Source organism: Mesoplodon densirostris, chromosome 13, assembly GCF_025265405.1.
Source record: "Mesoplodon densirostris isolate mMesDen1 chromosome 13, mMesDen1 primary haplotype, whole genome shotgun sequence".
In the NCBI taxonomy this organism is placed as follows: Eukaryota; Metazoa; Chordata; class Mammalia; order Artiodactyla; family Ziphiidae; genus Mesoplodon; species Mesoplodon densirostris.
Window position 1 is genome coordinate 1,072,319 of NC_082673.1, and position 14,990 is coordinate 1,087,308.

At 49.5% G+C, this 14,990-nt stretch overlaps 1 protein-coding gene across 4 annotated transcripts in view; it reads right to left on the reverse strand.

Moving 5' to 3' along the window:
• PRKDC (protein kinase, DNA-activated, catalytic subunit) overlaps nucleotides 1-14,990 on the reverse strand; it is a 164,354-nt gene that overhangs the window by 16,711 nt on the left and 132,653 nt on the right. For 3 of the 4 annotated variants that reach the window (XM_060116122.1, XM_060116123.1, XM_060116120.1), the window contains 5 exons: nucleotides 6,060-6,234; nucleotides 3,394-3,568; nucleotides 2,007-2,200; nucleotides 1,214-1,397; nucleotides 630-790 (listed from right to left, as the gene is read on the reverse strand). In XM_060116122.1, the coding sequence (XP_059972105.1) occupies nucleotides 630-790; nucleotides 1,214-1,397; nucleotides 2,007-2,200; nucleotides 3,394-3,568; nucleotides 6,060-6,234 (889 nt within the window). The remainder of the gene's footprint in view (nucleotides 1-629; nucleotides 791-1,213; nucleotides 1,398-2,006; nucleotides 2,201-3,393; nucleotides 3,569-6,059; nucleotides 6,235-14,990) is intronic. The other variant, XM_060116121.1, reaches the window with a different exon arrangement.

Below are 14,990 nucleotides of genomic sequence, written 5' to 3' on the forward strand. Positions count from 1 at the left end.
AGGACCTACTGAAAACCCTCACCCAAGCGCACAGAGAACTGACTGCGGGCTCGGCGACCAGCACTGTCTACAGACGTGCTGTGCACCCTTTCTGAACTATTACGTCATCAGCTCAAAGCTTGGCCCTGTCTTCCAGTTAAACATCCACAGATGTCGCTAAGGAGCCTTTCTGATAACGCTCCCCTTTTTCCCCGACACGGCCCCAGTGGAGAGGCCAGCACAGGGTGAGAGCAGGCAAGCGGCACGTGCAGCAGGAGCCCTGGGGGTTCCCGAGCCGTGGAGCGTGGGGCGATGGCACCTGAAACGCCCCCCTTTCTCGCTGCTCAACAGTTACCTGAGCATAAGGCCCCCGGACGTGCAGACGCAGCTCAGCCCTGAGGGGCAGCCAGCTCCGGGGTGGAGGGCTCACCTCCTCCCGTCTCGGTCCTTGTTCAGACGCGGACTTCGTGTCACCACCACCCACAGGGGAAAGTGGGTGCGTGGGAACACTCCCTTACATGGTTTTAAATGACATATGTTGTTGGGATGGAGCAAAACTCGGTGGTTAGGAAAAGCCATTAACACACGCACCCCACACAACACATCCGTTAGTTCGGTCAAGTCCCCTTTGCCAGAAGGAAGACACTGACCTCTCTGGTCATCAGGCTCAGGGTCTCCTCTGGATACTGCTCGACAATCTGGAGGAGTCTGGGGAACTTCAGCCTGGCCTCGCTGGAGTGTAACTTCAGAGCTTTCAGCATTTTGTCCACCACGAGGGCTGGATACGTGTGCAGTTCTGCAGCGTCCAGGACTACCGGGGACAGGAGAGGAGAGATGTGGTCACTACCCACACACAGACACGAGAGGTAGACCCAGCGCTGGCTGCTCTCCCCGGGCTTCCTGTCTAACAGCTACTGCAGCTCAGCAGACGGTCTCAGACCGCGGGTAAGAGCTCCTCTCTGACGGTGACCTCTGCTACCGGGTGAAGCAGTTTGCTTCCTGGGCTGGAAAACGAGGAGCGGCCGCAGGAGCTGGTCAGACAGGCGTCAGGGAAGCAGACAGAGGGAGGGACGGAGACGCCCAACTCCGGTCCCACACCGGCCGTGGGGCGTGGCTGTGTCACGGCCTCTTAAACGGACAAGCCATCTCTTAGAACAGATGCCACTGAAAAACACACAGGAGAGCACAGGACCTGCAAGGCCCTACATCTCCGGCGGGCACGCGAGGGGCTCACCAGGGGGGCCCTCCTCCTGCTTGCGGAGCCGCTGGTCACAAAACTCCACCAGCGCTAGGTAAGCCGCCACCAGCCCGCACTCAGGCTCCTGGCCCCGCGCCGAGCGCCCGGCCTCCTCCTGTGCTGCTGTCCGCACGGCCTCGGAAAGGTGGTGGAACGCCCTCTGGTACAGGCCTGCCGCAACCTGGAACGCAGAGACCCCGGCAGGCTGTGAGCGGGACCAAGCTTCCTGAAGACCCTGTCCCCCCGGGACCCGTCAGCCACCGGTAAACAGAAAGCCGCTCGAGGGCAGAGCCAGGTCTGCCTGGACTGGGAAAGAGACGCCAGCCCCACGCCATCTCGGCGCCTGAACACCAGCGCGGGGCAGGGCTCAGGAAGGGCTGCATGCTGGGGACACGAGTGACGTGGGGACTCACGGATGCACAGAACCACCCGAGAAGCGCCAGCAAAGCGGGTGCTACACAAAAGAGCAGAAAAGCTGATTATTCCCACAAGCTAGTGGGGCGTCTGAATGGCGACCGGTGGTGAGATTCCACTAACAAAATTCATGGGAGAACCGTCCACATCAAGCCAACACAGACTTCTCATTATTAACACTAAAAGAAGGGTGTCTTTCAAATAAACAGGAAACACAGGGAGTAGGTCATTTTTCCAATAAGAAACCTGACTGCGTGTAACTGTCAAACGTGTCTTGAAAACAGAAAGCGAGACTTGTCATTTCTTTCGTGTAGCAGAGGCTGCGCGGTCGAGACAAACACACGACACGGAGAGCTCAGGCTCCCAGCATCACTACCTTCTCTGCATCCTCTGAACTGGATCCTGAGAGCTCCATGACGCTCCTGGCCTTGCTCTCCTCAATCCCAGCAAGGCAGGTGGGCTCACTGCTGAGAGCGTCGGCCATGATCCTGTACGTTGTGCCCACGAGAATGTTATGGTCACGGGAAGCCACAACGTTTCTGCTTAAGTAGTTTGATGTGTTCTCACCTGCTGGGTTACACACACGCACACACACGATTTTTTGAGAACTGAGTGAGTGATGTAAGTTACAAAGAAGATATTCATAGTGTTCAAAGGTTGTTTTCTATTAAGAAACTAAAAGAAATCTTGAAGGTATAAGAAACTGACTTCAAACGCTGGTTCCAGAATCTCTTGAACTCACGTTAATGCAAAATGTTCTTTGTCCCCAGCGACCACAGTCTACCGAGGCTCGACAATTAGAACCACATGAACTTTCATTGAAGCACTGCCCTTCTGCATTCTGTCCAAGCACTTCTCTGTGTTAACAGAGAACAGAAAGGGCGCTTCCTAATGCATTCGTGCATGTACATCAGGAACCCAGATTTCTAAACTGATGCTGTGACCTTCAGCTGATAAAGCAACAGAGACCACCGCAGCCCAAGGTCTAGTACTGTGTCCGGCCATGTGGCTCTGGGCAAGCCTACAGCACGCAGAGGTCGAGAAGAGAAAGGGCCGCCACCCAGCAAGTCCTGCACCCACACCACCTGCTCCTCCAGGAGACGCTTACTTCACAAGGCTGGGACCGACGGCAGCCAGTTATTATCACGAGAACCGAGCGCCACCTTCAGAGCAGCAAACTCCTCCTCCCCCTCGCTCCCCAGAAAAGCCTATCAAAATAGCTGAGCGCTCATGGCGTCATTTTCCAATCCTGGGATCAACGTGCAAAGTGCTTCCCCATCCTGCTCAAGAGTCGGGCTCGGGACCAGCGGGAGGCCACAGGAAAGCCCTGCCGTGCACCTGGGACGTGCACACGAGACCCGGGACCCACACACGGGGTTCCCCCTCAGCCTTACGGGCCACATCATCACAGACATAAGAACTGAAAAGGAAAAAGGCTCTCATGGTTAATTTTTTTAGGCATTTCTTGTATGTAAACATAAAGTTTTCAAAATAATTAAACTGTTACACCCAAAATTTGGCTAAGTCTTAAAGAAAACATTTTAAAATTTCAGCTTTAGTTTACAGCTGAAGCAATAAAAGCTCCAGAAGTCATACTCGGTAGTATCAGCAGGACTCACAGTACCTGGGCTCCACATGTTTAATAACTACTTAATAAAAGTTTTACAAACTTAACTCCCAACTGTCAGGTAAAGCAGTACAAAGGATACTGCGAGAAGATACACAGCCACAACACACGCTGTGGGAGGAGAAGAGCCTCGTACCCAGCAGGGGCACCGTCTTCAGCGCCGTGCAGAGCCGCTCGGCGGGGCGCTGGGCCCGGGCCCGGCCGTGGCTGAGCCGGCAGTAGCTGTGCACCCACTTCACGAGCCAGTCCTCCCGTGCTTTTGACTCTCTGTGCAGCTCCTTCAGCAGTTTCAAGGCAAGCGAGAAATTATTCTACACGGCAGAAGGGAGAAAGCAGAAAGATGACACAGGAGGATAATGAGAAGTCAAGGCGCTGTACAAGAGGAGCTTCTCACTGGCCTGCAGTGACCCATCACCTTAGCTTTATGGCGGGGACAGACACACAGTCCAGAGTCTCCGGGACACTCACGCAGCGGGGCGCCCACAGCTGCCGTCTGATTCCGGGACTCTGTCGTCCGCCAAGAAACCCTCCATCCACAGGCATTTGCTCCCCTCTCCCTGCCCCCAGCGACCACAACCTTCTGCCCCGGGTCTGCCTATTCTGGACACTTCCTATCCAGGGAGTCAGAAGATGTGTTCTGACTTTGTGTCTGGTGGTGTGTATCAGAACTTCACTCCTTGCTGTGGCTGAGTAACATGCTCCTGCGTGCATAAACCACAGTTTATTCATCTATTTCTCTACTGATGAACTTTCGGGTTGTTGCCACCTTTTGGCTATTTTGAATAATGCTCTTTTTTCTAATTTCAATGAACATAAAGAAGCTGTATACAGATTTCTGTGTGGACATTAAGTTTTCATTTCTCTTGGGTATATACCGAGGAGGGGAACTGCTGGGTCAAATGGTAACCCTCTGGCTTTTGGAGGAGCTGCCAGACTGATCTCCACGGTGGCTGCACCGCTCACCTCCCTGCACAGAGGGCCGTCCCTCTACCCCAGCCGTCCTGGGGGTGCAGCGGGACCGCGCTGTGGTCTGACCTACATCCTCCTGAGGACTTGTGGTGCTGGCTGTCTTTTCTTTCCTTCTTCCTTTCTCTCTCTCTCTCCCTCTCTTTCTTTCCTTCTTTCGCCATGCCACACGGCTTGCGGGATCTTAGTTCCCCAACCAGGGATCGAACCCGTGCTCCCTGCAGTGGAAGTGCAGAGTCCTAACCACTGTACCGCCAGGGAAGTCCCCTGAGTGTCTTTTCATGTGCGTACTGGCCACTTGTGTATCTTCTTGTGAGAAATGTCTATTCAGACCCTTTGCCTGTTTTCTCGCTGGGTTGTTTGACTTTCTGTTGTTTGGTTGTATAGAGTTATTTATGTATTCTGGATAAGCGGACCCTTACCAGATACATGGTTTCCAAATATTTTCTCCCATCATATGGGTTGTCTCTTCACTTTCCTGAGTGTGCCATTTGAGGCACAGAAGTTTTTAGTTTTAATATAGTTTCTCTGTTTTTTATTTAGTTGGTTGTTTGGGGATGTCTTTTACATCTAATTCTCTGCTGAGCTTCAAGGACACTGACATCAGTCCTGTGCGTCCTTGTTACGACCCTTCCAACCACTCAGGCCAAAGGTCCAGTCACCCTTGTCATTCCTGCAGTCTCTGGCCTTATTACATTTGCGTATAAGAGTGTACATTTCACACAGTTCTCATCCCCACCAGCACGTCCAAGACCTTCGATGACCTCCTAGTCTCCAGTCCCTAGTTCTGGGCCACAAGCTCCACAATCCACCTCAAACCAGCATCACGAGACAAGCCGTCCGCCCACAGCGGCCTCCACAATTCCCAGTTTCTCCCCTTGGGATTCTGTTTAAACATATCTCCGTACCTTCCTCTCCTACCACCCCCAAACGCCGCCCCCCTCCATGGAGCCCTCCTGCCCCCTCTCCTCGTGCCCTGCACCCAGCAGCGGGGAGCACCCACTGCACCCCCACCATGCTTCCCTCACTTCCTGCTGAGAGGCCACATGCACCGCCTTGGCCCCGGGCCCCGGCCACTCCCTGCTGCACCCGGAGCTGAGGGGATGGAGGGAGAAATGGGCAGGGCCTCCTCGGTGGAGTATCTGAGAGCACGTGAAGGCCAGTTCCTCCAGGACTGAATGCAGGGAACTGACAGAGTTGTTACTTCCTTCATTCACTTAGGCTGCTGTTATTGGAAATATAAAAATTCCTGATACAAGACGCATCTCAAAGAAAAACCTATAAATGAGCCTTTAAACCCACAAAACAGAAATATTAATTATTTGTACTAGAATAATATTCTTTGCTTTATAATAGCAATCAATATAGGGTCATTAAAACAGCAAGCTCCCCTAGTATATCTAAATATGGTTTAATTACATGAAAAATATAATTTAATACAGTTGAAATGCTTATATGCGACTTTTAAGCAAACCGCACTTGTATCAAGAAAGGGTCTTATTATCAAATGATAGATTTCCACAAACTAAACCTAAATATAATTTGTTACTACCTGGCAAGCATTCATTTTGTTAAACAAGAGAAAACCTGTATTAGATTTATTTTCTTTATAAGTAAAGCAGAGAATAATCATTTTGAAATGATTAACAAGTGTATAATAAACTTTAGAGGCTTTCTGGAAAATTTTTAAGTAAGTATTTCTTCAAGTGTACTTCCTCATAGAGGAAAAAAAAAAAAAAAACTAACTACTCAATTATCCCTAAGCTTCAGATTTTAAAGAAAAGCTAAGTTTAAAGAACGCCAGTGTTGGACCGTCTGTGACCCGGGCGAGCCCACCTGCTTCCGTGCGCTCTCCACCATCTGCAGCCTCATGGAGAACTTGCAGCTCACGATCAGAGACCGAGCATCTTCCTCCAGAGCCTGCACGCCCATCCCGTCCGCATCCTCACTCACACCACCATCGTCCGGAAGGAGAGCGAGCTTCTCCTCTATTTTGCTGAGAAAGAAGCATCTACATGAAACAAAGAAAAATAAGAATTAATGCCGGACTCATAAAAGAAATCTCTGACATTCAGGAAGCTGCTGGATAGCATTCAGACAGAAATTCTACAGTTGTTAAAAGTTTGCTCATTTTTTTAGACTATAAATGTACACTCTCAGAACTGGATTTAACCCCCATTTTAATTAACCAGCTCTTGGAAGATCACTGAGGCTATTTCAACACAGTTTTCCAGACAGCATCTACTGCTTCCACCTCCACAAAGTAAAGTATTAACACTCACAACCTGCTCTCTTAACAAATGGACAGCACACCCTGTGCTGAGTCAAAACCACTTTTCTCCTTTTATCTCCACATCTAAGGTCTGCATCACATACGTGGACAGTGTCAAGCAGCAGACAGGCTACCACCACTGAGAACAATGGCTGTGTCACATGTACGGCCAGAAGCTTATTCTCATCTGTATCGTGATTTACATATTTGACTTGGTTCCCATGATTTTAGTTTCATTACTTTCATTGTCAGTAACACGGACAAAGGACCTGAACATACAAAATTCACCCCAATTAATAATCAACTAACTTTCTGTGCATCTGCAGACTAATTTCAATTTTCTTAGAAACACTGTGGCCAGATAAACTAGCAAGTCTCACATCTCTCTTGCTTATTTTTTTCAGTTTTTCCCAACATGCAGCCTCTCCAGCCACGGATCTGCTCCTGTGCTCCTGACCCCATGACCACCATGCAAGTGCCCCCTTCCCAAGAGCTAAACAAGTGAAGGTGGTGGACCCTGGGTGCTGGGTAAACACCTGGAGAAGCATCGCGTGAACAGGAATGTCACCCTGCAGCGTGAATGAGGGCCTGGGCTCCCAGAAAGGGGGGCAGCAGGTGAGGAGGACACGCCATCACCAGCGAGAAGAGTACATTCCACTCCACACGGCAGAGTAGCCAGGAAGTCCCAGAGGGAGGGCACCGGTGAAACAAACATGGTACCCGGCATGCTCTTGGGTCAGCCCTCGGAGGAAGGAGCCCAGAAAGAGCCATCCTGGTAGAAGTGACAGAGCCCTGGCTCTGGTGAGGCCGAAGGAGGCGCCGCAGCTGCCCTTCCGCTAGCAACGGGGCAGCGTGCAATCACAACCACCCCGGGGTCCGAGGGTAAAGAAGAGACGGCCACTTCAAGGGTGCGGAAACCAGGAAAAGGTCCTGCCACTGCGGTGAGTGTCCTGCTCTTCTCTGTCTTCTCCCAGTTCTGCCACAAGGACAACCACGACATGGAGTGTGGCAGCCTGAGTATGAAGACTCTGAAAGAAGCGAGCCCTGTTGTACTGTGCCTGGAGGAACCAAAGGCTGCAGAGGGAACCCTGCAGGGGACAGACCGGAGGAGGGAGCTCCGAACAGGAAGCCGCGTGGGCCGTGGCTACCCCACGACGGGTGCGTGTGCAGGACGGAACTGACACCTGAGCCAGCAGAAAGCGAGAGCCCAGGTGCAAGTCTCAGGGGCCGGCTGCTGCCGGGTCAGAACAGCCCACGGCCCCTGGGAGCTGTAAAGGAGCTCAGTCTGCACACTTTCTAGGACACAAGCCAAAATTCACTGAAATCCAAAGAACCAAGAAAATGTGCCTGTTTTCAGTGAAAAGGACAGTAAGCAGATGTCGACTCTGAGATGACCAATAGGTTGGCAAAGGTCATACAAGGACATTTAAACAGCTATTTTAACCATCTCTAAGAGGTTAAGAAAAATACACATGGAATAAACGAAAAAGTAGGTACCTCAGCAGAGAGGGAGTGTAAAAAGAGCCAAATAGAAATTTTACTGAGAAGTACCCAAAATAAAACATTCACTAGACAGACTTAAAAGAGGAAACAACAGTGAGTTTGAAGACAGATCAGTAGAAATGATTTAATCTGAAGAATAAAGAGAACAAAGACTGAATAAAAGTGAACCTGTGGGACAATGTCAAAAGGTCTAATATATGTGTAATTGGCATCCCACAGAGAAAAACTGGGGCAAAAAAAATACTTGAAAAAACAATAACAGAAAATTCCCCAAATTTGGTGACATATATGTACAGATTCAAGAAGTTTGGTGAAGCTCAAACTAGATAAATTCAAAGAAAACCATACACAGACACATCATAATTAAACTGCTGATAACCAACAATAAAAAAAAAACAATCTTGACACCAGCCCCCAAACATGACATATTACATATTGGGGAACAACCATTTGAACAAGCATGACCTTCCCTTCAGAAACATAGAGGACAAATGATCCCCCAGTACTCTATACCCTGAGAAAGTATTCTTCAGGAATGAAGTGAAATAAAGACACCTCAGACAAAGGAAAAGCAAGAGAATTCATCACAGGCAGACCTGAATTCCAAGAACTGCTGAAGGAAAATCTTCAGCTGAAGGGAAATATTAGAGGAAAACTTGGATCTTTAAAAACAAATAATGAGCATCAAAAATGGTGAGTGTAGAGACCTCCCTGGCAGTCCAGTGGTTAAGACTCTGCCCTTCCACTGCAGGGGGCACGGGTTCAATCCTGGTCGGGGAACTAAGATCCCACATGCCATGCAGCATGGCCCCCCCACAAAAAAAAAGGAAAGGAAAGGAAAAAAGAGAGAGAGAGAAAAAAAAAAAGAAAGAAAAGAAATGGTGAGTATAAAAGACTGTTCCTTGTAAGTTCTGAATCATGTTAGACTATTTAAAGCAAAAATATATTATCTGTTAATATTTTCACTGTTACTTCATATGTATACATATATGTATACATATGAAGTACACACGTCAGTATGTCTTTACTGCAACATAAGCTAAAGTGCACATTTCATCAGGAAGACACAGTAATTATCAACATGTATGTACCTAATAACTGGTTATTAGGCAAAACAGACAATTCCACAATCACAGTAGGAGGTTTTGAAATCCCAATCTCAGCAGCAGATGGAACTAAACAAAAAAATCACTAAAGACGTGGAAGATCTGAAAAACACAATTGACCACCTCGATCTAAATGAAAATTATAAACATTATGCCCAAGAACTGCAGAATACACAGGATTTTCAAGTGCGCATGGTATATTTACTAAAGTAGACCATATGCTTGGTCATAAAACAAGTCTCAATAAATTTAAAAAGGCTGAAACCATACAGTGTGTGTTTATAACCACAAGGAGTTAATCCAGAAATCAATAAATAAGAGACACAGAAACTCACTTCTAACTATTTCATGGATCAAAAACCGTGTGCCACAACTATTCAGCCTGCGCTCTAGAGCCCGCGAGCCACACCTACGGAAGCCCGCGAGCCACATCTACTGAAGCCCGCGCACCTCGAGCCTGTGCTCCGCAACAAGAGAAGCCACTGCAATGAGAAGCCCGCGCACCGCAAAGAAGAGTAGCCCCCGCTCACCACAACTAGAGAAAGCCCTTGCGCAGCAACGAAGACCCAACACAGCCAAAAATAAACAAATTTTTTTTAAAAAGCAACATATTACATCATGAACACAGCAAAGACAAGTGATGTCACCACACTACAAACAGCAAAAATGAGTGACCTCATCCAGATCGTGACACAGGTCGTTCTCGACCTCAGTCCCCCTCACAGGAAAACCAACCAACAACATGCAAGGACAAGCCAGCACTGGGAAAATCCCACAACATGGGATTGAGGTGAAAACAGCCCCACACCCTGGGGACTGGGAGGGACCCCACTTGAAGGGTGCGAGAAGCAGCCGCACTGGGACTGCAGCCAGGGCCCCCGAGCCTACGGTTTCTCCAGTGGCAAGAGGAAAGCCCAGGGCTGTGGGTCTCACCTCCCAGGTATCGCGGGGCTCAGGGTATGACAGAAGATGGGGTGGGGCTTACAGCTACCAGGGCTGGGATCCTGCCAGGCAGTCCCAGCAGAGCCCGAGCAGAAATACTAACCCGTGGCTTCGCGTGCCTGAGCCGACACGGTGGCCCAGTCTGACCAGGGAGCTGGGAAGGGCGCGCGTCTGCCCGATTCAGGACCCAAACAACGAGCCTTGCTGGCCTGGAGCGTGTTCTGCCCTCTGCCTGGGCAGGGAGCTAATTCACAGCCCCACCCACCTGACTGGGAAACCCAGCCGGAGCTCGGGGTACCTGCGTAGCCCACCCGGGGACCCTGCTCACAGCAGCACAGGATCAGAGCACCTGCCGGTGGACAGAGCCAGGACGCTGGCCCAGCAGGCCAGGGAGCTGGGCTCACGGTTCTGCTCCATTTGGTTCCCAAACAAGAGTCTGGCCAGCCGGGGGCGTGCGTGGTGGCCCCTCGCGCACGGGCAGGGAAACCAACCTGCCGAAGAACCTTCAGCTCCCCTAGCCGGGGAACCTCACCAGAGCACGTGGGGAAATCCCAGAGCCCAGTGCACACTGGTGCTGGAGCCTCTCCCTTCCCGTCTGCAGAGTCAAACCGGTGGCCTGCCAGCCAGGGAAGTAGCTGTGCGGTCCCGCCTGCTCTGGGCCCCCGAACGATGAGTTATGCTGGCCCTGGGGCCAGCTTGGCTGCCTCCCCCAACCCCCCGGGGCAGTACCCCACCTACTGCTGAGCATGGCACCCAGTCCCGACCACCTAGGGAGCCTGACCAGAGAATGCAGGCAACACAGAGCCATGCTACAGCTGCGTTGGGGCAGGACCCCAGTCCTACCCAACTGTCTGGGCCAGTGGCACCCCGACCCCCAACCTCAGAGCTCAGGCAGCAGCCTCACCCCAAATATACAACAGCAGGTCCCACCTGCCCAGGGAAGCTACCAGCTGACACGTCCAGAGCCCCAGGCTGAGCTGACTGGTGCAAGACTATCTCTGCAAAGTCTGAACAAGACCATTTACTCAGATGCGTAGATACCAACATAGTGAACCAAGGATCACGAAAAGTCAGCTAACTATGATGCCACCAAAGGAAACTAATAAAGCTCCATACCTGACCCTAAAGAAATGGAGATCTGTGAACTGTCGGACAAGAATTCAGAATAATCCACTTAAAGAAGTTAGTGAAGTACAAGAAAGCACAGACAACTAAGTGAAATTAAGAAAACAATACATGAACAAAATGAGAAGTTTAACAAAAAGACAAAAACCATCAAAAAACAAAAACAGGAATCCTGGAACTGAAGAATTCAACAGAGAGCTTCAAAAGCAGATTTGACCATGCGGCAGATTCAATTAAATTATCCAGTCAGGGGAGCAAAAGAAAACAGAATGGAAGATCGGGGAAGATGGCGGAAGAGTAAGACGCGAAGACGCGGAGAGCACCTTCCTCCCCACAGATACACCAGAAATTCATCTACACGTGGAACAACTCCTACAGAACACCTACTGAACGCTGGCAGAAGACCTCAGACCTCCCAAAAGGCAAGAAACTTCCCCACGTACTTGGGTAGGGCAAAAGAAAACAGAATAAACAGAGACGAAAGGATAGGGCCGGGACCTGCACCAGTGGGAGGGAGCCGTGAAGGAGAAACGGTTTCCACACACCAGGAGCCCCTTCGCGGGCGGAGACTGCGGGTGGCGGAGGGGGAAAGCTTCGGAGCCGCGGAGGAGACCGCAGCCACAGGGGTACGGAGGGCAAAGCAGAGAGATTCCCGCACAGAGGACCGGTGCCGACCGCCACTCACCAGCCCGAGAGGCTTGTCTCCTCACCCGCCGGGGCGGGCGGGGCTGGGAGCTGAGGCTCGGGCTTCAGTCAGAGCTCTGGCGGCGTGAACACAGCCTGAAGGGAGTTAGTGCGCCACGGCCGGCCGGGAGGGAGTTTGGGGAAAAGTCTGGAGCTGCCGAAGAGGCAAGAGACTTTTCCTTCCCTCTTTGTTTCCTGGTGCGTGAGGAGAGGGGATTCAGAGCGCTGCTGAAAGGAGGAGCTCCAGAGACGGGCGCGAGGCGCGCCTGAAAGTGCGGACCCCAGAGACGGGCGTGGGACGCTGGGGCTGCTGCTGCCGCCACCAAGAAGCCCCTGTGTGAGCGCAGGTCACTCTCCACACCTCCCCTCCCGGGAGCCTGTGCTGCCCGCCACCGCCACGGTCCCGGGCTCCACAGACCACATCCCCGGGAGAACGCACGGGCGCGCCTCGTGCTGACGCAACGTCACGCCGGCCTCCGCCGACGCACGCTCGCCCCGCCTCCGTGCCCCTCCCTCCCCCGCGGCCTGAGGGAGCCAGAGCCCCCGAATCAGCGGCTCCTTTAACCCCGTCCTGTCTGAGCGAAGAACAGACGTCCTCCGGCGACCTACACGCAGAGGCGGGGCCGAATCCAAAGCTGAGCCCCGGGAGCTGTGCGAACAAAGAAGAGAAAGGGGAATCTCTCCCAGCAGCCTCAGAAGCAGCGGATTAAAGCTCCGCAATCAACTTGATGTACCCTGCGTCTGTGGAATACCTGAATAGACAACGAATCATCCCAAATTGAGGAGGTGGACTTTGAGAGCAAGATTTATGATTTTTTCCCCTTTTCCTCTTTTTACAACGAATTATTCCAAATTGAGGAGGTGGACTTTGAGAACAAGATTTACGATTTTTTCCCCCTTGTTCTCTTTCTGTCAATGTGTATGTGTATGCTTCCATGTGAGATTTTCTCTGTATAGCTTTGCTTCCACCATTTGTCCCAGGGTTCTATCCGTCAGTTTTTTGTTTTTTAATAATTACTTTTCTATTTTAATAACGCTACTATATTTTATCATACTTTATTCTATTTTACTTTATCTTCTCTTTTTTCCTACCTTCCCTTCCTCCCTCCCCCCTTTCTTTCTTTCCTTCCTTCCTCCCTCCCTTTCTTCCTTTCTCTTTTTCTTACCTTCCTCTCTCCCTTTCTTTCTTCCTTCCTTCCTTTCTTTCCTTCTTTCTTTCTCTCTTTCTTCTATTAATTCTTTCTTTCTACTTTTTCTCCCTTTTATCCTGAGCCGGGTAGATGAAAGGCTCCTGGTGCTGCAGCCAGGAGTCAGTGCTGTGCCTCTGAGGTGGGAGAGCCAACTTCAGGACACAGGTCCACAAGAGACCTCCCAGCTCCATGTAATATCAAGCGGCGAAAATCTCCCAGAGATCTCCATCTCAACACCAGCACCCAGCTTCACTCAACGACGAGCAAGCTACAGTGCTGGTCACCCTATGCCAAGCAACTAGCAAGGCAGGAACACAACCCCACCCATTAGTAGAGAGGCTGCCTAAAAACATAATAAGCCCACAGGCACCCCAAAACAAACCACCAGACGTGGACCTGTCCACCAGAAAGACAAGATCGAGCCTCAACCACCAGAACACAGGCACTAGTCCCCCCCACCAGGAAGCCTACACAACCTACTGAAACAATCTTAGCCACTGGGGACAGACACCAAAAACAACGGGAACTACGAATCTGCAGCCTGCAAAAAGGAGACCCCAAACACAGTAAGATAAGCAAAATGAGAAGACAGAAAAACACACAGCAGGTGAAGGAGCAAGATAAAAACCTACCAGACCTAACAAATGAAGAGGTAATAGGCAGTCTACCTGAAAAAGAATTCAGAATAATGATAGTAAAGATGATCCAAGATTCTATTTCCAAGATCCAAAATCTTGGAAATAGAATAGACAAAATGCAAGAAACAGTTAACAAGGACCTAGAAGAACTAAAGATGAATCAAGTATCGATTAAAAACACAATAAATGAAATGAAAAATACTCTAGATGGGATCAATAGCAGAATAACTGAGGCAGAAGAATGGATAAGTGACCTGGAAGATAAAATAGTGGAAATAACTGATGCAGAGCAAAATAAAGAAAAAAGAATGAAAAGAACAGAGGACAGTCTCAGAGACCTCTGGGACAACATTAAACACACCAACATTCGAAATATAGGGGTTCCAGAAGAAGAAGAGAAAAAGAAAGGGACTGAGAAAATATTTGAAGAGATTATAGATGAAAACTTCCCTAATATGGGAAAGGAAATAGTTAATCAAGTCCAGGAGGCACAGAGAGTCCCATACAGAATAAATCCAAGGAGAAATACACCAAGACACATATTAATCAAACTGTCAAAAATTAAACACAAAGGAATCATATTAAAAGCAGCAAGGGGAAAAAAACAAATAACACACAAGGGAATCCCCATCAGGTTAACAGCTGATCTCTCAGCAGAAACTCTACAAGCCAGAAGGGAGTGGCAGGACATAATTAAAGTGATGAAGGAGAGAAACCTGCAACCAAGATTACTCTACCCAGCAAGGATCTCATTCAGATTTGATGGAGAAATTAAAACCTTTACAGACAAGCAAAAGCTGAGAGAGTTCAGCACCACCAAACCAGCTTTACAACAAATGCTAAAGGAACTTCTCTAGGCAACAAACACAACAGAAGGAATATACCTACAATAACGAACCCAAAGCAATTAAGGAAATGGGAATAGGAACATACATATCAATAATTACCTTAAATGTAAATGGATTAAATGCTCCCACCAAAAGACACAGACTGGCTGAATGGATACAAAAACAAGACCCATATATATGCTGTCTACAAGAGACCCACTTCAGACCTAGAGACACATACAGATTGAAAGTAAGGGGATGGAAAAAGATATTCCATGCAAATGGAAATCAAAAGAAAGCTGGAGTACCAATTCTCATATCAGACAAAATAGACTTTAAAATAAAGACTATTAGAAGAGACAAAGAAGGACACTACATAATGATCAAGGGATCGATCCAAGAAGAAGATATAACAATTGTAAATATTTATGCACCTAACATAGGAGCACCTCAAGACATAAGGCAAATACTAACAGCCAT